Source organism: Gracilinanus agilis, chromosome 1 (genome assembly GCF_016433145.1).
Source record: "Gracilinanus agilis isolate LMUSP501 chromosome 1, AgileGrace, whole genome shotgun sequence".
Classification (NCBI taxonomy): Eukaryota; Metazoa; Chordata; class Mammalia; order Didelphimorphia; family Didelphidae; genus Gracilinanus; species Gracilinanus agilis.
In genome coordinates this window covers 91,786,086-91,806,535 of record NC_058130.1, presented here as the reverse complement: position 1 = coordinate 91,806,535, position 20,450 = coordinate 91,786,086, and the positions used below count along the sequence as shown (strand labels likewise).

At 37.2% G+C, this 20,450-nt stretch overlaps 1 protein-coding gene across 2 annotated transcripts in view; it reads right to left on the bottom strand.

The window, feature by feature from the left end:
* USP4 (ubiquitin specific peptidase 4) overlaps window positions 1-20,450 on the bottom strand; it is a 73,783-nt gene that overhangs the window by 48,875 nt on the left and 4,458 nt on the right. The window contains exons 3-9 of one of the 2 annotated variants that reach the window (XM_044678794.1): window positions 14,560-14,690; window positions 13,019-13,145; window positions 11,520-11,665; window positions 10,896-10,957; window positions 5,405-5,539; window positions 4,213-4,327; window positions 2,790-2,963 (exon numbers count right to left, since the gene is read on the bottom strand). In XM_044678794.1, coding sequence (XP_044534729.1) covers window positions 2,790-2,963; window positions 4,213-4,327; window positions 5,405-5,539; window positions 10,896-10,957; window positions 11,520-11,665; window positions 13,019-13,145; window positions 14,560-14,690 — 890 coding nt within the window. The remainder of the gene's footprint in view (window positions 1-2,789; window positions 2,964-4,212; window positions 4,328-5,404; window positions 5,540-10,895; window positions 10,958-11,519; window positions 11,666-13,018; window positions 13,146-14,559; window positions 14,691-20,450) is intronic. The other variant, XM_044678867.1, reaches the window with a different exon arrangement.

Genomic DNA, 20,450 nt, shown 5'->3' with positions numbered 1-20,450 from the left:
AGGCTGAACTCGATTATATTGGTCTTCAAGTAACACATGATCAAATTCTAGGTTCATCCTCAAAGCCTGTAAAGTTTTTTTTTTTAATTCATTTTTTTTTAAAACCCTTGTACTTCGGTGTATTGTCTCATAGGTGGAAGAGTGGTAAGGGTGGGCAATGGGGGTCAAGTGACTTGCCCAGGGTCACACAGCTGGGAAGTGGCTGAGGCCGGGTTTGAACCTAGGACCTCCTGTCTCTAGGCCTGACTCTCACTCCACTGAGCTACCCAGCTGCCTGCTAGCCTGTAAAGTTTTAATAAGGCTCTGCTTGTATTACCTTTAAGAACCCAGAATATCCTCATGTCATGATGAGGGATTGGAAGCAAATATAAATGAAGTAAATGGAAACATTATATACAAATAACATCAAAACCAATAAGCTACAAAAATTATAGTCAGAGACAGGCCTCAAAGAGTTGGCTTCTGGAAGACCACAAACATTTACAGAACACGCTGAGGGCTAGAGTAGACAGATTTCCTATTGATAAGAGACTTCATTTAGTAGGAACCATGTCAAAATGCTACATCCAGTACAAAAATATAACAAATTTTCAGGAGACATGATCAAAAGAAGTTACGTGGGAAGATATTTTGTTTTTAAGTCCTATGCTGCTATGAGTAAAGACAATGTCTTCTCTCTCCCACTCACTAGCCTGGTTCTGAAGTTCTCAGAACTACCATATAGTAAAACTGATCCAGGTTAGGGGCTGTCTTAAGAAAATGATTTGTGGAGAACTAAAGGCAGAGATATATCCCCAAACATCCTTATTTTCATTTAAATATGTCATACCAATATACCATCAGTTATAATGATATATTTTCTTTACTTTTATAATCCAGGTATTGATCTAAGTCCTCGAGACTATTTTTAACTTTACCCTAAAACTCTTCTTGCTATAAATTACTACTTATTATTCTCAAGAGGACAATGGGAATCAGGGAAGGCAATAGCTCTGGTTTTGAATTTTATCAAGAACACAATGTCAACTACGTCAGGAACATCTATCTTCCCATGTTCTTTCATTCCTTCTCATTCTTTAAAGCCAGACTCCAAAGCTACCTGGTTATGGAAGCTTTGTTAAGTCTCCAATAAGGACCAGACTGAAAGTTACATGTGGGCAGCAATTATCCTTTTTTAAGCTTGTACTTTATTCATTTCTGCTCTCATCCAATTCCTCATTTTTTGATGGTACTGTACACTGCTTTGCTCTTTTTAAGAATTTTTACAGCATATATGCTAAAATCACGTTTTTCTTTTAATGTTTTACAAACATATATATTCAGAATTACAAATATGCATCAGTACTATTTTGGAAATATCTCAAAAATTTTATATTTAGTATCTGATGTCATTATCTTTACTATTTGTTATTCATCCTTCACTTCTGTATAATTTAATAAATTATTTTTTACTTTCCACATGGCTTGCACCCAAGGGGTTCTTAACTTTTTGCATGTCATGGACCTCTTTGGCAGGCTGAAAAGTTGTTAAACTGAAAAAAATACAAAACTACCAAAGTAGTTATATCACAAATCTTTAATCTGGGCAAGGGGAATAAAATAAACACCACACAGAGTCATTGCCAAGGAGGCACACAGAACTAAAGCTCTGAGACTTCCCATTGAACTACAGAAAGTAGGGTATTTCTGCAGATTTTAAGAAAAGGAAGGGGAAGCAACAATCTGATTATGGGAGTTCACTGAAGCTTAGGAAAGATAGGATAGCCATAATCAAGGATGCTACAAGTGAATGATTGAGATACACTCCAGGCTTTTGATTCTCCTTAGCTAATCCTGGCTAAGGTGACTTGGAAAGATACTGGAAGAGCTGACTTCTTTAAACTCGGTCTTTGGGAAAAAGGCAAACCCAATTTATAGTTAATTCAACCTTTGTCTTTTGTTTTAACGATCTGGGAAACGAGTCAATCTGGAGATTCCTTGAAGACATGTTGTCAAAGCCTATAGACCTCAGAAGTTTTTTAAAATATTGTAAGATATAATATATTGGATTACAAAGGAATTCAGGTGAAATAATTATCAAAATATTATTTTTGATATAATTATTATAATAATTTGATAATTTGAAATAATTATCAAAAAATTATCAAAATAACAAAGTTTGCTAACTCCAGGCTATGAATCAGCATAGATTTAGAACACTATTAGGAACTATGGCCCAAAGTAACCAAACTGCAAACTCTTTGATCCACTAGTAGGCCTATAACCAAAAAGATTTAAGATCTGGATTACCACCACCAAAAAGATCTAAGAAAGAGAAAAAGGCCCCCTCTGCACAAAATATTTTGTAATATGTTGTAAGATACTATTGAGCTATAAGAAATGATGATAGATAGTTTAAGGGAAATCTGAGACTTATAAAAATGATACAGAGTCAAACTAGCAGAACCAGGAGAATTTAATAACACTGGAAAAACAATTATGAAATCCTTAAGAATACTGATCAATGCAATGACCAACCACAATTGGAAAGGACTGAGATGAAATATGCTACCTTATCTGACAGGGGGCCAAATACAGAAAATGAGGCAAATATTTTTGGACAGAGTAAACATAGAAATTTGTCTTGCTGAAGTGACTACATTTATTTCTTACAGGGACTTTGACTTTTCTTCCCCAAAGGAGTGGAGGAAAAAAGAAGGTAAGTGCTTGCTCACTGAAAAAAAAAATTAAACCTAAAAACAAAGGACAGAAAAACTAAGCAGCTTTCCAGAAATAGAATGTCTACCTACTTTGAACATCCGTGGGGCAACCTGAGTGTTCCTCCCAGACCACATCTGTTTGATGAGTTCAGCATAAGCCTCAGCAATTTCCCCTTTCATGCCCAGAGGATTATCTCGGTTGATTTCAGCCTCATATTTATCTTTTAGAAAGTATTCTGTCAATGGTGCAGTGTTACTCAAGCACTGAAAAGAGAATTTTGTCAGGGCATACACAACCTTATTAAAACAGGTAAAAATGTAAAGAATAACCAGATATAATAACCAATAGCATATAAAGAATAACCAAATCCTGAAGTAACTGTCATCTTTCTACTATGAAAGCTTTAGAAGTTTTCAAAGGGCAATAATATAAGCATCCAAAGACTGTTGATACATTCTTATACTTACGTAGTATCCTTAAAAATGCTTTCAACATGCACTATCTCCTCCCTCAAAATTATTCTGTGCTATGGTCAGCAGTAGAGTCAAGACCCAGGCACTCTGACTTTTTTTTTTTTTTTTTTTTTTGCCTTGACTTTTATCCCAACATTCATTCCATTAGGCTTACCCAGTGGATACAAAAAAAAAAAAAAATTTGCACTATCATTAATGTATTTATTTTTTTCCCTGCAAGACTTCATGCTTTTGGAAATTCAAGGTTAAGTGAGCTGGTTAAGCTCATGTTAGGTAGATAACCTTTGAATTTCTGCCTGATAAATGGTAAGCCACTTAGGCTCATTTGGGGTTGACAGCCACTTACTTTCTCCTTAAGTCCTTAGGACTTCCATAGACAGCAATTCTGAGCCAAGGCTTCCTGAAATAATTGGCTTGCTCTATGTTATTACCCAGGAATAAAGTCTAAGGTCAGGGGAGAAGTGTAGATTTGTAAAAACTACCACTACCTCGCCACAGTGCATTCTGAAGGCCACAGGCCAAGTGCATTAAATTAATACTCTCAGGAAAAGTCCAATCCCTGGAAATAGCAAAATCCAAAATTGAACTTTATATACTTAATTTTATCTGTATTTTTTCTCCCCCAGTATATAGACTAAGTTTGAAGAAGGAAGGGACCTAGTCTTAACTAAGTCTTTTTAATCTTTCCCAAGTCTGCATCCACTAGTACTTAAATGTTTGCCACATGAATTAATGAACATAAAGGGAAATTCTGGTACCCTAAAGAATAATTATATCATCCTATATCAAAATATTTTGGCATCTACAGATAACACCTAACAAGCTAGAGAAAAGACTGGTGGAGGAATGATTCAGGGCTCTTTTAAACTTGAGCTTGGGAACCTGCAGAACACAGAAAACCAAAGTTGACTATGGAAAGTGTAACAGGTTATTATGCACCACAGCTGTCACAACTTCCAATAATTTGAAAATTCCTGGGAAAATTCGAGTTGTCTATGACAACTAGTTAATTCTTTAGATGGAGGCTTTGCACCTCTACCTGCAAAGCAGAATTCATGAAGCAGGTGTTCCCCAGGTTTCCAAGTCCACAAAGCCCAGGTTGAGTGTGAGATTGAGACTCTCGGCAACTATAAGAATTGGAGAAGCCAGAACCTCTGGAAGAAAACAGAAACACTCATCAGAAATAGAAGAATATACTGAACAACAAATGTGTACAGATGACCCAGTACAGGGTTCTACTCCTCATTCCACTCCACTCCTATCAAATTTATCTAGCTAGGTACATCAAACCTCATTCAAGGAAGGGGCCATGGTTAATGTTTTATACTAATTCTTGTTCATCTATGAATAACAAAGACATTTACCCTTTAATGGAGGGATTGGATAGGGCCTAAACCTGTCATTTCACTATATATTCCCGGGTAAGGAAATTCCCTCTAACAACACCAGATGGCACTCTTTCTGCCACTTGTCATTTTAGGCGGTACCCTCAAAAAAGGAAAGGTTTAGGTGACTTGCCCAAGGTCACAAAGCCAGTAAGTGTCAGGGATGGGATCAAAACCTGGGTCTTTTTCATAGAGAATAGTTCTCTATTCAAGATGTCATCACACTGGTTCTCCCTTAATGGAGAAGAGATCTAAATTCTTCTTATCTCACAGAGTGAAGTAAATATTAATTTTGGGAAGGTCTAGACACTGGACACCAACAAGATAAACCTGTAGCCAATTCCCACCCAACCTCCACCCTCCTTGGGTTTTTCTGAACTGGAATTCATACTCTTCTCTCTTCCCTAACATTACATGGTTACTATGATGAGGGTGGGGTGGCTTATGACTGGGGAGGCGGGGAACAGATGCATAGAGAAAGATTGCCCCCCTCTGTGATTTCAGTTACTTAACAGGCTGTAATTCCTAAAAAAAAAAAATTGTAACAGTACCTCAGCACTAGTCACTTACATAGTAGGGAAAAAAAATTAGGTTAATGTTGTTAAACACAACTAAAAAGCAGACGTTTTCCAGGGATCAGGGAGTAGCTAGCTATAGTGGCTATGATACTGGCTGAAACAAAGGACAAGAGGCCCCCATTCCCCCCAAAACAAACCACCAAAGGGAACCAGCAAACCCTAAGCCCATCACACTGAGGGTAGACACAGGTGGACAGACATTCAAAGCCAGGAGGGTCAGGAGAAGATATCAAGGAAAGAGAAGCAGTGAGAGAAGCCCCGCTCTTACCCCCTGCTGAGACTGGAGCTGTGTACGCCAGAAGAGTTAGCACTATCACCATTTGTAATGGGAGAAGCAGACATGGAGGAATAGGAGCTTGCTGATGATTTTGGAGAGGTAGTAAAAGCTCTGCTAGTGCCTGATCTGGGAGAGAGGAGAGAAGCAGGAATAATGCTACTGACTTTTTACAGTGCCTAAGGGCACTTCTCAGGGAAAAGGGAACATCCCCAGAGTTCAATTACTTGACATGAAAAGTTCATTTTCACTTAACTTCCTTTTTTTTTTTTTAAACCCTTAATTTCTTGTGTATTGGTTCATAGGTGGAAGAGTGGTACGGGTGGGCAATGGGGGTCAAGTGACTTACCCAGGGTCACACAGCTGGGAAGTATCTGAGGCCAGATTTGAACCTAGGACCTCCCGTCTCTAGGCCTGACTCTCAATCCACTGAGCTACCCAGCTGCCCCCCTTCATTTAACTTCAAGGCAGATTCCAGTTAGACAAGGCTCAAGAAATTCACAAATTTCCTATCCTTGGCCTCGCATATATGAGGGTTTCCCTGTGTGGTCATACACCTACATATTCAGGATGAGAAATCATCTATGTTTTAGTCATTTTGGATTGCTAATTTAACAGAATTTCTTAAGAAAGAATGAGAAAGAGCCACAACAGTAAAATTTATAGTGAAATATTTTCCCTATAAGCTTGAATAGTTAAGGTAACTAGACAGTGAAAATCCTCTCCAGCAGAATGGAAGTTTCTCAAGGCCAGGAAATGTTTTGTTTTTGTCTTTACATCCCCAGCACCTGGCACCACACCTGGCCTGGCACCTGGCAGGTGAATAAGAAATAAGAAATGGCAGTTAAATTAAACTGTATGAAAAATGTCCCTACAGTTTCATTATATCCTCCAAGTGAAATCAGGAACTAAAAATAAAGCATCAAAAAGTATGATGAGTATAAGAATGATAGAAACTGTTTCAACTTTATATATGTGATTCTAAAACGTTGATATTTTCATTAATACATGATTTGGATTTATACTTACTTCCATGTTGGTTAAATCCAACAACCACCAGAATGTTTTCTACCTTAATTAAAAGCTATATAAGGCAAATAATAGCCAGTGACTTTTGAAGTCTACTTTTAGAAATATACAATTGTGACTTAAGCTGGGAGTATCAAGCTTTCACATGTTCTACAAAGGCATGATTAAAGAGCAAAAACAATCAACATAGAGTGCCCATCTTAATGGTATTTGACTTGAACCAGTAATCCTTTTGGAAAAATAGAAGCTATGAGGGAGGTAGTCAGTGTATACACTAATAAAATAAGTACACCTTAGAGAACACAATGGGTTGTTTGGGGAATGAAAAGGCTGAATTCTATCCCTGGTTCCACCTTCTAAGTGACAGGAAGCCCCTTAGTTTAGTGGTATAGCTATCAGGAGATAAACCTCCATTAGTAATGAAGTACACTTTATTCTTACATTTACAATACATTATTGAAAGTACTGTTTAAGAAGTTGAATGGGGAAATAACTTATGTTGTTCTTTTTCTGCTCATACATTCTTAATACTGTGAATCAGCTTCAATACTTAGCTGCCCAAATGGGGAAACACATCAAATGGGAATCTGGAAGCTTGAAGCATGAAGCACATAACTTAATGTGCACTATTGAATTCTACCCACCACCGTCCCATCACCACCACAAATTCCAAGGATATGACAGTCAGTGATACAAAGACCAGAGCCAGAGGGCGAAAGAGAAGACAGTGAAATGCGAACTTCATATTGCCTTCCATAACACTCACTACCTATTCTATGTAGTACTTGTTTAGCAGAGTAATAAACTGTTGGAAGAAATTAAAGATAAATATAATTACAAATACAATAAATCATACACCCCAATCAAGTTATTGGACACACATTCAGTCTCCAAATATGGCCAGTCTTTATCTACCTAAAAGACAACTTTGGCATAGTATAAAAGTACTGAAACCAAGAGTCAAAAAATCCTGTATTTTATTCCTGGTCCTGCCACTTTCCCCTCAGTGTAACCCTGGGCAATTCACTTTTCCCCCCTTGAGGACTCAATTTATTTATAAAATAAGGAGCTTGAATTAAATGGTATCTTCTAACTTAAATTCTATGATTCTATTGTTTCTTATTGGCAGAAAATGTCATACAAATTCAATTCAAAGGATAAATTGTTCAGAAAGTTCCAGATAAAAGTGCTATCTACTGAGTTTTCAATGTAAATGAATTTTCCAAAAAAGACAGCTAAATTCTGGAACAATGTCTCCAAGTACAAAAATAATTTTTTTCTGAGAATTGCAAAGAGGTGAGAAGATGAACCAAGATATTCTTTAGAATCTCTACATCTCTTATCTGGGATCAACTTTGGAGGAAACACCTACACAACACTGGATGAAGGGTAGTTTTAAAACTGTAATCATGCTTTTCTAATACTTTTTAAATCTTAAAATTACCATGTCAGAGGCATTTAAGGATAACCTGATTAAACCTCATTGTGCTTATATATTTAGTATTTTATAAATCCTTAAAAAGAAGTTAAAGTATCATTTGATAAAGATACAGTTCTCCATAGGAACTTGAGTAGGTCATTATGAGAACTTCACTGCATCCAAGATTCCTCTGAAAAGTCCAGACAACACATGTGCCTCATTGGATGTATTATTTAAGAAGTTTAATGGGACAACAACTTATAATCTTTTCTTTTTCTGCTCTGAATAAATCAAGATACATATTTAGTAGAGAGAAACTACAAAAACTTGATAACTCTTTAAATGTGTGCCAGTTTCAGACCAGTCACCTTTGCAAGAAACTTGCTAAAAATCCTAAAATTAATCCTTAATTAATGTCTATTAAGTACCCAAAGCATTATATCTTTGTATGTCTTTAAGATGAGAAAAAATATTGTACAGGACTCCCAAATTTTTTCTAATACTATATAAAGAAAGTAACAGCTACCTTTCCAATGTGCATAATAGCTACTTTGGGAAGAGCTGCCTTTCCTAGAAAGGGGAAATATGCAATAGTTCTAATTAGGGCTCACAACATTTAGCACAAATTTTTATAACAAATTCATATGCTAGACCAATGAATAAGAAAAGGAAACATATAAGAGAATAATGATGAGAGGATTTCTCAGATAACCACTGTCAAAAAAGAAAACAGAGACTTGCCCATTTCTGTTAAAGGCATTACCATTCTTCTGGTCTCTCATCCTTAATCACCTCATCATTGTTCACTCTACATATCCAATCAGTTGCCTAATCTTGTTTTCTTTCCCTCAAACATGTCACATCCAACCCCTTCTCTTAAATCATCCAACCACCACCTCATCACCTGCAAAGACCTCCTAACTGACCTCCCTAGCTCTAGTGTTCCCCTACTCAGGTTCACCCTATACACTATTGCCAAAGAGATTTTCATTAAGCACAGACCTGACCAAATCATTCTCCTACTCTATTATAAAGTCCTTTGGCTCCCTCTTAGCTCTAGAATTATTCATACCCATATTCCACCCTGTCTTTATGGCCTCCCATCTTGCCCTCCCTGACTCAGCCAGGAGATTCCTCACAGACAAATCCCCACTCTTTTTTCCATATGTTGGCACAGACTGCTCCTTCAGCCTAGAAACTTTCTCCCCATATGCAGTCACTTAACAAGCCTCAGTTCAGGCACAACTTCAGCCTTTTCATTTCTTTCCAACCATTAGTGTCCTCCCTCTTTAACTATCTTATTCCTTATTTAGCTTTATTTTCTTATCTTTCCTCAGTATATGCTAATATGAGTACCAGTTTCCTCAGGTAAATGTAAATTCCTTGAGAGTAGGTACTGTTTTATTCTACCTTTTTGCCCAGTGCTTCACACATAGTAGGCACTTAAATGTTTGCTCACTGGGAGAAATTATTATAATTGGCAAAAATTAGGGAGACATTAACAGAAGGGGTATAGTACTAACCAAAATCATAATTAAAATTCAGGGAGAAAAATAAGACATTTGCTCTAAAAAGTGGGTCCCAAACTGACAGTGGTCAGGAATCTGCAAGTCACTTGTACATGTGGGAAATAAATAATACCATACTCAATGAAATTTTTCTATTTCTCAACCCTGTCACTAGGAGATAATGTTAATCATGCTAATAAAACCAACTTTCTAGTGTGCTTACCAAGGCTACTAGCTCACCAGAGGGGAACCATATTTATAAGGCTACATTGTAAAATTCAGTAGAATGAAGCTGCAGTATTGAATATCACAGTCAATCCAACACAGCTGACAATCAAAACCGACAAAGCTACATGAGGCTGCAAAAGGTCTCAAAGTACACCAGCTTATGCTCTTCTTAAGATGGTACTATTGCTCTCCTAATGAGCTACTATAAGGAGTTCTATTCCCATATTAGATTTTCTCTGTCTATTGTAAACCATTAGAAAGAAGGCGGCCAGGGCCTCATTCAAGACACCCAAATGTAAAATTTCTCAAGAGATGACAGAAGCCTCAACTGGTCAGTAAAGTTGTGTCTCAAAAGACAATAATTCCTTCTGTACCATATCAGGAAGTCCTGTGGTTTCCATGAATGCCTCACAGCTTCTCATTTCTTTTACCTATCATTAGTTAGGGTACCTTTTTCCTTTTATCTGGCCCAGAAAGAAAGGAATCCTTTATCCCAAAAAGTCTGTCAAAAGCCTAGATGATGTTGGCCAAGGAGGGCTGGCAATTGTCCCACAACCATCTTCACTACAGATAACTTTTCTTCCAGCTGAGAAAGAAAAATCAGCTCTTCCCCTCTCAATGATGTATTCCACACTATATATAAGTGCACCTATAGCCAAAAAATGTACTTGGCAAGCTCCAGGGACAACCATTAACAACTCCCCAGTCAAAGGTGATACTTTGATGGCAATGAGACAGAGTTAAACTGCTACTGCCTTCAATTCAGCCAAAACCTTGTGCCCACTAAACTGTTCTTCTGGGCTCCCAGCCAGACACGAATCACAAAGAGGGGGAGTAATAGCACATCATTAAAACAACAGGAGCCTCACCAGAGTTCAGGGCAATCATTTCCTTTACCCTGTGCTCTTCTGACTAATCCTGGATGAAAAAATGAGGGTGCCTGTTATGCCTTTTATATACAGGTCCTGGGCAAGTGCATATGCACTTCAGAATTTCAGGGAACTTTTCCCTCAAAGTCAAAGAAAAATTCTCTAGCACAGACAAATGCTTTATTTTTTTTTTTTAAACCCTTAACTTCTGTGTATTGGCTCCTAGGTGGGCAATGGGGGTCAAGTGACTTGCCCAGGGTCACACAGCTGGGAAATGTCTGAGGCTGGATTTGAACCTAGGATCTCCCGTCTCTAGGCCTGACTCTCAATCCACTGAGCTACCCAGCTGCCCCACAGACAAATGCTTTAGAAAGGAGTTTCTCTCTCAGACATCTGAACACTGGGCTAAAACAGGAAGAAAGCTCACTTACTTGGACTGAAGTGTCTGCCTAGGCCATGTGCCATCTTCATTTTGGGGCTCAATGACTAGTACCTGAATAAAAGGGAATAATAATTAAGGCAATGAAAGCAATCCTGCTATGCAAAGCTCCAGGTGACCAAAGCCTCACTGCCACACTAATATTTACATGTTATTTGATCTATACAAAGAGAATTCAAGACGGTTAGGATCTAGCCAGCTTTTGCAGAGGACAAATTCTTGATATTCTACAATATATTTATTTATACAAACTAGAAAGAGTAATCTGAATTCAATTATTAAGCATTTACTAAACATTTATGTATGGATAAGGTACTGTGCTAAGAACTGAAGATTCAAAAAAGGGACAAAAAGGAGCCCCAGGGCACAAGGAGTTTATATTCTAGTGGGGAAGACAACTTGTAAATAATTAGGTACCTACAAGATCTATGACATAGAATAGATAGAATGTAATTTTGGAGGAGAAAGTTATAGAAGCTGGGGGAGCTAGAAAGGCATCCAAGCAGACAATGGCATTTAAGTTGAGTTTTTCAAGGAAGTTAGAGATTCTAAGAGGTAGAGATTAAAAGAGAGGGTTCCAGGCACAAGGGACAACACCAGGTTCAGAGTCACATACCTGCCCCTGGTATAAACCAGCATCTTGCACAGTGTTGTCTGGCTTGCTGAGCTGCTCATATGTATTACTCATATATTTGTTCCATAACCTGGTTTCCCTCTCTTCAGGAATGTTAAATAGTTTCCGCATTTCCTTCTCAATGGTTGCTAATTAAAGATAAATACAGAGTTTAGCTGTTTTTCTACAGTCAAGTCTCTAATTTAATAGCAAGAACTAGATCCTAGGAATTGAATGAGGTTGAATTCAAGTCCCACAATGACACTAAAATATTCAGAATCACTTCTAGATAACATTTTCAGATCTTCTCATGGTATTCTACAGCTGAAATTCCTCCTGCCAAACTTTAGGCCCACTCATGAGTTCTGGGAAAAACTATTACCCACATGAGTCCTCTAACACAGCTTTCTTGGCTCTTGGTACAAAAAGCAGCAGTTAGTTGGTACTACAAATCTGACTAAAGCTTCTAACAGCTTCTTCTGTTGGACTGCCTTTACACTGAGATCTTTCAAACATGTTGGGAGCTGCAGTCTTACTCAAAGGAAGCTACATTCAGGTAAAATTCAAACTTCAGTGGATGACAAGAGGAAACAGCAAAACAGATGGTATTAAAGACAATCCGATGTGAAATGTTTTATATGCTGTCAGAAGTGACAAGTTTTGCTGAACTGTTTTTTTCCTTCTTTTTAAATTTTTATTACAAGGAGAAAGTGGGCATAATGAATAGGTTAAAAAAAATTTTTTAATAAAAATAAATAAAAATGTTTTAAATGCATAGGTATATACATACATGTACACATGTATATAAAACCAAAAAGGTAAACAGGGTAGCAGGTTGCAATATAGAAGAGAAAGCAAGTGGCACATTTTGCTATGCTATACCCCTAGCCCAGAGTGGGTGAATATTTTAGAGATCATGTGCCCAAATTGCACCTTCAAGCTGCCTATGAGTCCCCTGCACAATCCCAGAGAGTGGAGGTAGGAAATCCTTGCATTGGTCTGCTTGGCAAAGGGGCAGGGCTTGTGAAAAATGTCCTTGGGCACTGTAGAGAGTGGGAACAGAGCAGCCCCTTCTGTGCCACAGGGTCATGTGGGCCAACATGGACCTATCCCTTCCAGATGACTCAATACTACACACACCATCACAGAATCAAATGAATTCTTTTCCCTAATTTTCCACCCCAGGATTGGTGTCTGTCTCTCGCATAAGCCCAAATGAACTGTCATTAGTGTCTAAGGATCTGGTGACAGAGAAGTCATGGCCTGTGCTCAGTACACACCAAGGACAACATGTAGGTGCTTTTCAGCTCCAGCACTGATGATTTCCCAATAGGAAACAGCAGCCTTAGTTCTACAGCCATGTGGTAGAAAAGCCACCAAATATACTTGAATATATAAAGAAAAAATTGTAAAGGGAGAGAAACTTCATTCCCACTCACTCCCAATGACACTGGGTTTGAACAAAACTATCATATACCAAGCCCAACTTAGTAAATGCTCACCTATGGTATCTGCTTTGCTGAAATGGCAACTCAGCATATTGGTGGGGTCACTGTTTTCACAGAGCTTCAGTTCCAGCAAATAAACCTCTACTTTGCAGTGTTTGACAAACAGGCCATGTTCCACAACCTACAGACAAGAGGCATCAAGGTGAAGGAGAGAAGGGGATGCCATATCAAAGAGAAACTATACACACAGAAACTAAAGAGCAAGTCAATGTATTCACCCTGAAACATTAGCATCAGCTTCCCTGTGTGGTTAGGCAACCAGATCTACAGATTAAAAAGAAAGACAAGCCCAAAACACCAACAGAAAGTCTATCCCACAAGTTAGGTTCTATGAAGAACTGAAAAAAGATGCACTGCCTTCTCTGAGGCAGGACGAGAGGCAATAGTCACACCACTATCTTCTAAAACAGAAAGTAGATATGTCAGAAGCTCATAGGCTACACTGGGAGGTTAGGTTAGTTTCTGAATGGAAAGATCCTTCTTTACTATCAAAGGTAGCTGCCCTGAACTTTACCCACAGTCTACTTTAAAATGAGCCAACATTATAAGTACTCTACATATTACTAACATAGTAAAGAGGCAGCTATCACACAACAAAGGTTCAAAAATTAGTTTCTTTCTATTCCAAAGGAAATGATTACAGAAACAAAGGATCAACAAATGTACCTATAAAGTTAGTCCTTGAGACAGATAACCAAACAAAGGATATACTCTCTGGTTTTAAGTCTGAACATATTTACAAAATGTTCGAGATAAAGAATGCCTTTAATCATAGTTTACAGAGTGTAAGAAATAAAGAAAAAACTGCTTGCTCTTTTTCTTCCCTAGACTACACTTAAGATTCCAAATTTCTAGCTGTAGAAAAAACTAACTCTCACTCCTAGTGGTGACTGACCAGACTAGTCTAACAGCCATTCTTCTTTTCCTATCTTGTTAGAAAGGAGAAAATATAAAAAGTATGCAGAGCCAGGAGACTTGCACAATTTGCAAAAACGCAATGTGGCATAAGAGTGAAAGAAATTCTCCTATGTTGGAATAAAGCAAAATTTAACAATGCAGGAACCATCAAAACATATGGAACACAGTGACAGATTTAGCTTTGGCAGAAGTCATAGCACTCAAGCCTACCTATTTAGGGGCCAGGCCTTCCTAACGACCAGGTTTACTGATATATGTGCCTACTGGACCATAGGAATCTGCTCTTTCCCCAGGAGCTCAAACTTTCCTTGGCTATAAAAGCTTGGTTTTAAAGATGTTCATGGGTGTTGTCCAAAGTCTAGTTGCTAAAAAATAGAACTATCTGATTTTAAGAGAAATGAGGCACAAAATATTGAAATATTTACTTCAAATGAAACTTTCTCTATTATAGATCTCCCACATCTAGACTATAAGTATACTCAGATGAATGCTATACTTGCTATAAACTAAATAGCAAAACAAGCAGGTTTTGTCCTCCAAGCAAACTCTGTGACGAACAGAAATACCACACTGTCCAGGGAGGCAGACAAACAAGCATAAAAATACAAAGCACTCACTTTTCTGACTATGGGCTGCTGCCCTTCTACACAGCCATACCAATTCACTAATTTATTCCAGGCTTCAGTAGGAACCAATACATAGTCTAGTTCATCAATTAAATGCTCCTTTAAGGTTTGACTTTCAGGATCTGAAAAGAAAAAACAAAACAAAAAAATGATGAAATGTGCAGCTCTTCTTAAAGGAAGGAATAGCTGTTTTTAACTGGTTTCTGGATTCTCTGATGAACCTAGATCTCCATCCACTTGTGCCTCCATGTTTTCACATTCTATGTGATTCTTGTTCATTTCCTTCTTTAAAACAATTTTTTTTATTATGAACTTGACAAACATTCGTGTCTTTCCATAAAACTACCAAAGACAACCATTACCATCTAAGGAGGCTCTCACACTAGTCTTCTAAGAAACATAGGAAGGATAAATGCATTCCAGAGCCAGGGAAAGCTTTCACAAAAACTCCACAATTAAGTAATCCTCACACTAAGAACTAAGTGAGAGGAGGCAGCTAGGTAGCTCAGTAGATTGAGAGCCAGGCCTAGAGATGGGAGGCCCTGGGTTCCTTTCCTAGCTGTGTGATCCTAGGCAAATCACTTAACCCCTATTGCCTAGCCCTCACTGCTCTTTTTCCTTAGAATCAATATGCAATATTGAATCTAACAGGGAAGTTAAGGGTTTAAAATAAATAAATAAAAGAACAAAGTAAGAGAGGCACCATAGACCACCAAACCAACTGTGAGAGCCACTGTATGAACAGTTCGGTATTTGTGAAGCTTTATTTCCTGCATAATTATAGAAATGTCCTATACTGATCAGATCAAATCAGCAAAGGAAGATAAGAAAGCAATGGATAACCAGGGATGTCATCAATACTTCCTGGAACACATAGCATTGCATATGAGTAGTCATCATTTCCCTCTTGGTGTCTACTCATATGACCACTTGCTAAATCCTGAGTATCTTACCCTTCTTTGGGCCTCAATTACTCTTGCTTTTTCCTTTAAGATGGGGAGGAGAAGAGAGAATGAATTATATCAATTGTCAGCTCAACAATATTAAAGAGTATGTTAGGTCTTTTGTTAAGCATAGATGATATAAAAATGAAATAGAACACTGACTGCCACAACATAGAGGGTGATGAAAACAAGGTTGAAATCCTAAGTGCTCTGAATAAAATAGAAAAGAAGAGATCAATAACAACTGGGAGCATTAAGGAAAACATCTTAGAGGAGGAGGTAGCACCTGAAGCAGGTCTTAAAGGAACAGGCAGAAGTAAAGAGACATCCCACTCCACAAGAACTAAATTGACTAATCTAGTCTAGCTGGACCTTACAATGACAGAAGAGGAATAGCATGTGATAAAAGCTGGAAGTAAACTGGAGCTAGATTGTGGAGGAGCTTGAATGGTAGAATAAGAAGTTCTTCCAACAACTCTTAGAGCAGTTCTTCTATTAATAAGTAAGGAATAGATTTTTACCCTAAATATTCATCAATTGCAGTTAAGGAGGAGTCTCATTTTATTCTCTATTCTCTAGCTGTCTCTTCACAAGAGGACCAACATATATTTGGAAATTATGGTATGATTTTAACAGTGGTGAGCATACTCTAGGAACTATTTTGAAAATTCCAATTTGATTTCTCTCTCTTGATTGCAGTATCATAATGCTAGTGTGTTAATGAATTCAGTTTAAAATGAAATGAAAACATCTGAGACTATCCCTTTAAGGGTTTGACCATTTCATCTGTCAAACTTCCATTTTGGGGTCCCTCCCTGCTCTCCTTATTTTCCTGGATCATCATTTCAGCAAAGCCCCAACTAAGCTTTGCTTCATTCTCTCTTCTTAGGCTACCTCATATCCTCTCCAATTACTTTAAGAGCACCCTGCCTCCCGATTCTCATCTCAGCTCTGAGACTAGGAACCATAACCAACTTTTGTCATGTTTCCTAGATAGAATGTGTCAATCTATTCCACAGTGGTGCTGCTAACTATCCCTATAGCTTTCTAATTCAAAGTGCCCCTCCCTGAACACCTCTTCCTCATTACAATTTAAGTTCCTTAAGAAAGGGGCCTGACAAAATTGGGCCACTAATACATTGTTGGTGTTGTGAACTGATCGAACCATTCTGGAGGACTATAAAACTACAAACACCCTTTGATCCAGTAATACCATTACTAGGTTTGTATCCCAAAAAGATAAAAAATAGCGAAAGAACCTACTTGTAAAACATTTATAGCTGCTCTCTTTGTGATAGCAAAGAACTAGGAATTGAGGGGATGTCCATCAATTGGAAAGTGGCTGAACACTGAATAGTGATGGTCTACTATTGAGCTATAAGAAACGATGAACAGGATGATTTCAGAAAGAGCTAGAAAAACCTACATGAACTGATGCAGAGTAGAAAAAAGCAGAACCAAGAGAACATTGTACACAGTAACAGCAATATCGTGGAATGATCAACTCTGACAGACTTAGTTATTCTCAGCCATACAATGATCCAGGACAGTTCTGAAGTCTTATGACAAAGAATGCTATCCACCTCCAAAGAAGAACTGTAGATCAAAGCATACAGTTTTTCACTTCAGTTTACTTGGATTTTTATTTTATATGACTATTTTCTTACAAAAATGGACAATCTGAGAATGTTTTTCATAATACATGTATAATCCAGATCAAATTGTTTGCCAGGTCTGGGAAGGGGAAGGAAAGGAAGGGAGGGAGACAATTTGGATCATGTAGTTTCAGAAAACTTAAAATGTGTTATTATTTATAATTGGTAAAATTAAAGTTTTACAAAAAAAAAGAAAAAAGAAGAAAATTTGAAATAAAGAAACTGACTGCCTTATCTTATTATGGTTTTTGGCACATGGTAAACATTTAATACATTATTTTCTATTCATTTATTAAAACATTATGAACAATGAAAATGACAAGTTCAGTTCATTCTAGCTGAGATCTAGCCAACCACACTTGATGTCAAACTCCCAAGTTAGAATATGGCAAACTTTTTATTAACACACTAATTGGAATCAAAAGAGAAATCAAATTGGGATTCTCAAAGCAGTTTCCTAGAGCATGCCCACCACTGCTAAAATCACACCATAATTTCAAAATACAAATTTCCATTCCACAAGTTTCTTAGATCTAAACGGGAAGAATGTTAGATAAAGAACTAGCTTTACCACAAGAATTCAATTTAATAGGGAAGGGGACAGCTAGGTGGCTTAGTGGATAGAGAGCCATACCTGGAGATATGGCCTCAAATCTGGCCTCAAACACTTCATAGCTATGTGACCCTGGACAAGTCACTTAACTCCCACTACCTACCCTTTACTTAGTATTGGTTCTAAGAAAGAAGGTAAGGGTTTAAAAAAAAGAGAGACAAGAAAGAGACAAGGAGAGGGAATGGAGGAGAAAAAAAATAAAAGAATTAATCTAAACTATAAAAAATTGTTGCTACCACCAGGATATGCAAATATGTATATGTGAACATGCATATATACACAAATATATGCATAATGAATGATATCTTCCTCAAAGTTTCCTAATTTTGCCATTTCAAAACAACTCATGTAATCCCTGGTACTGAGCAAACAGTTTTGATCATCAAGGTGCCTTACAGTATAAAGACCTAGTTAGAGATAGCTTACTTATCAGAAAAAGTATTCCATTCCTATATACCAATCCCAAAGAATCTTAACTCATATATCAACTTCAATATTCTTTCAACTTTCCTAGCCAAACACCACCAAGTGTTCAAAACAGAGGCTAAATAGCCATGTTAAGGACAATGTAGAAAATATCCCTGCTTCCAACACAAGGTAGGATTAGATAAATTGTAAGTTCCTTCACACTCTATAAGGCTACATAGTATATATATAAAAAACCTGTCTTTTAAAAAGAATAAGGGGCTCTCTTAGAAAGAACAAGACTGGGGGGGCAGCTGGGTAGCTCAGTGGAGTGAGAGTCAGGCCTGGAGACGGGAGGTCCTAGGTTCAAACCCAGCCTCAGCCACTTCCCAGCTGTGTGACCCTGGGCAAGTCACTTGACCCCCATTGCCCACCCTTACCACTCTTCCACCTATGAGACAATACACCAAAACACAAGGGTTTAAAAACAAACAAACAAACAAACATAAGAAACAACCTATATGAAGAACCGATATGAGCATATGGAAACCCTGTATTAAATAACTAGAAAAACAAAATAATGTAAAGGAAAGAAGTGAAAAGTAGCTAAACTCTTTAATGTCTTAGTCTCAGAAGAAATGTTGAAAAATACCTCTTTCCCTGTCTCATTAAAAAAGTATGATCTAAGTCCCCAAAATGTTGGGAAAAGTGTCAGATACAGTTATGGTATTGCTTGGTTTGAATTCATTGCTTTTTCTAGATTACAATAGAAGAAAATTTAGAAAAGAGTATGTGATGTAAAAACAAAAGACAAGAAAATTTTATACTAAAATAGCTTTAAAAATATTCAGTATCGACAAGAAGATAAGCTAGTGTAATTAGGGAATAACAAAACAAATTATGGCATATGACTGTAATGGAATAGCACTACCATGTAAGAAATAAAAGATGTTTTTGGAAAAATAAGACTTGTATGAACTAATTGCAGAGTGAAATAAACAGAACCAAGAGAAAAGACAACAACTATGAAGAGAAATGATTTTGAAAGATTTAAGAACTATAATTAATGGAAGGACCAATCACAATTTCAGAACACTAATGAAGAATATTACCCACCTCTTGACAGAGGTAATGGACTCGGGGTAGAGAATAAGACATACATTTTCTTTTTAAGACACACATTTTCAAACAAGGTCAATTCAGAAATTTGTTTTACTTGACTATGCATATTTATTTCAAAGGTTCTGTTTTTCTTTTTCTCTGATGGCAGGACAAGAAGAATCAACAGGGATGACCAAAAAAATAAAGAGGGAAAAATAAAATAAAGATCACTGAAGCATTTATTTAAAAAGCACAGAAGAGGCTAGAAATACAGACATATAAAGCAAATCTGAAAGTTATATGCTAAATTATACACTTAAAAGAAAAAGCAAAGTATACATAAGAATTTTCAAGTTTCATATATAATCTTTTTCTGTTCCACTCTGTTTATGGAAATGCTTATTTTATTTGGTGTTTTGTTAAGTTCAGAATAAAAACTTTTTTTCTTAAAGAAGGAAAAAGGGTAAACATAATGGAACAGTTCTGAACTTCTTAGGGCCTCTTGATCAGTGGTTTATCATCACTACTCATAAATTGTTTCCAATAAAACAGAAATGGAATGAATTATGTCATTGAAAAAGCCCCAGCTGAAGCCATCTCCTAAAAAGAGTGGTTTTGGAACTGCCAAACATCACCTCCATAAACCTGTTCCCATTAGTTCTGCCAAGAGACTTGCCCTGATAATAGCTCACACTTACATAAGACTTTAGGGCTTTCAAAATACTTCTTCAGAATAACTCTGAGTTATTATTATTATTATTATTATTGTTGTTGTTGTTGTTGTTGTTATTATTATTATTATTATATGGCAGATAATGAAACTAAGGCTCAGAGAAGTTAAATGACTTCCTAGATAGTGTCAGAGCTGGGATTTAAACTCAAGTCTCCTGTCCCCTAATCTAGCTCTTTCAAATAGACCAGAATGCCTTTTGACATGACTATTTCTCTCTTCCATGTGCAAATACACCTCAATTAGAGCCTTAATCTTCAACTAATTTATTCAGATGGGAGATGGAGTCATGGGAATCATTGAATGGTCTAGCATGTGTGAATTCAGCCCTGGCCAATCCACTGAAGCTCATCAACCTGGCTTTGATGTGGGCCTTTTGTCCCCACAGTATTTTTACTGCCCACATGCCAAATCTCATCTAAGAGTCAGAGAGA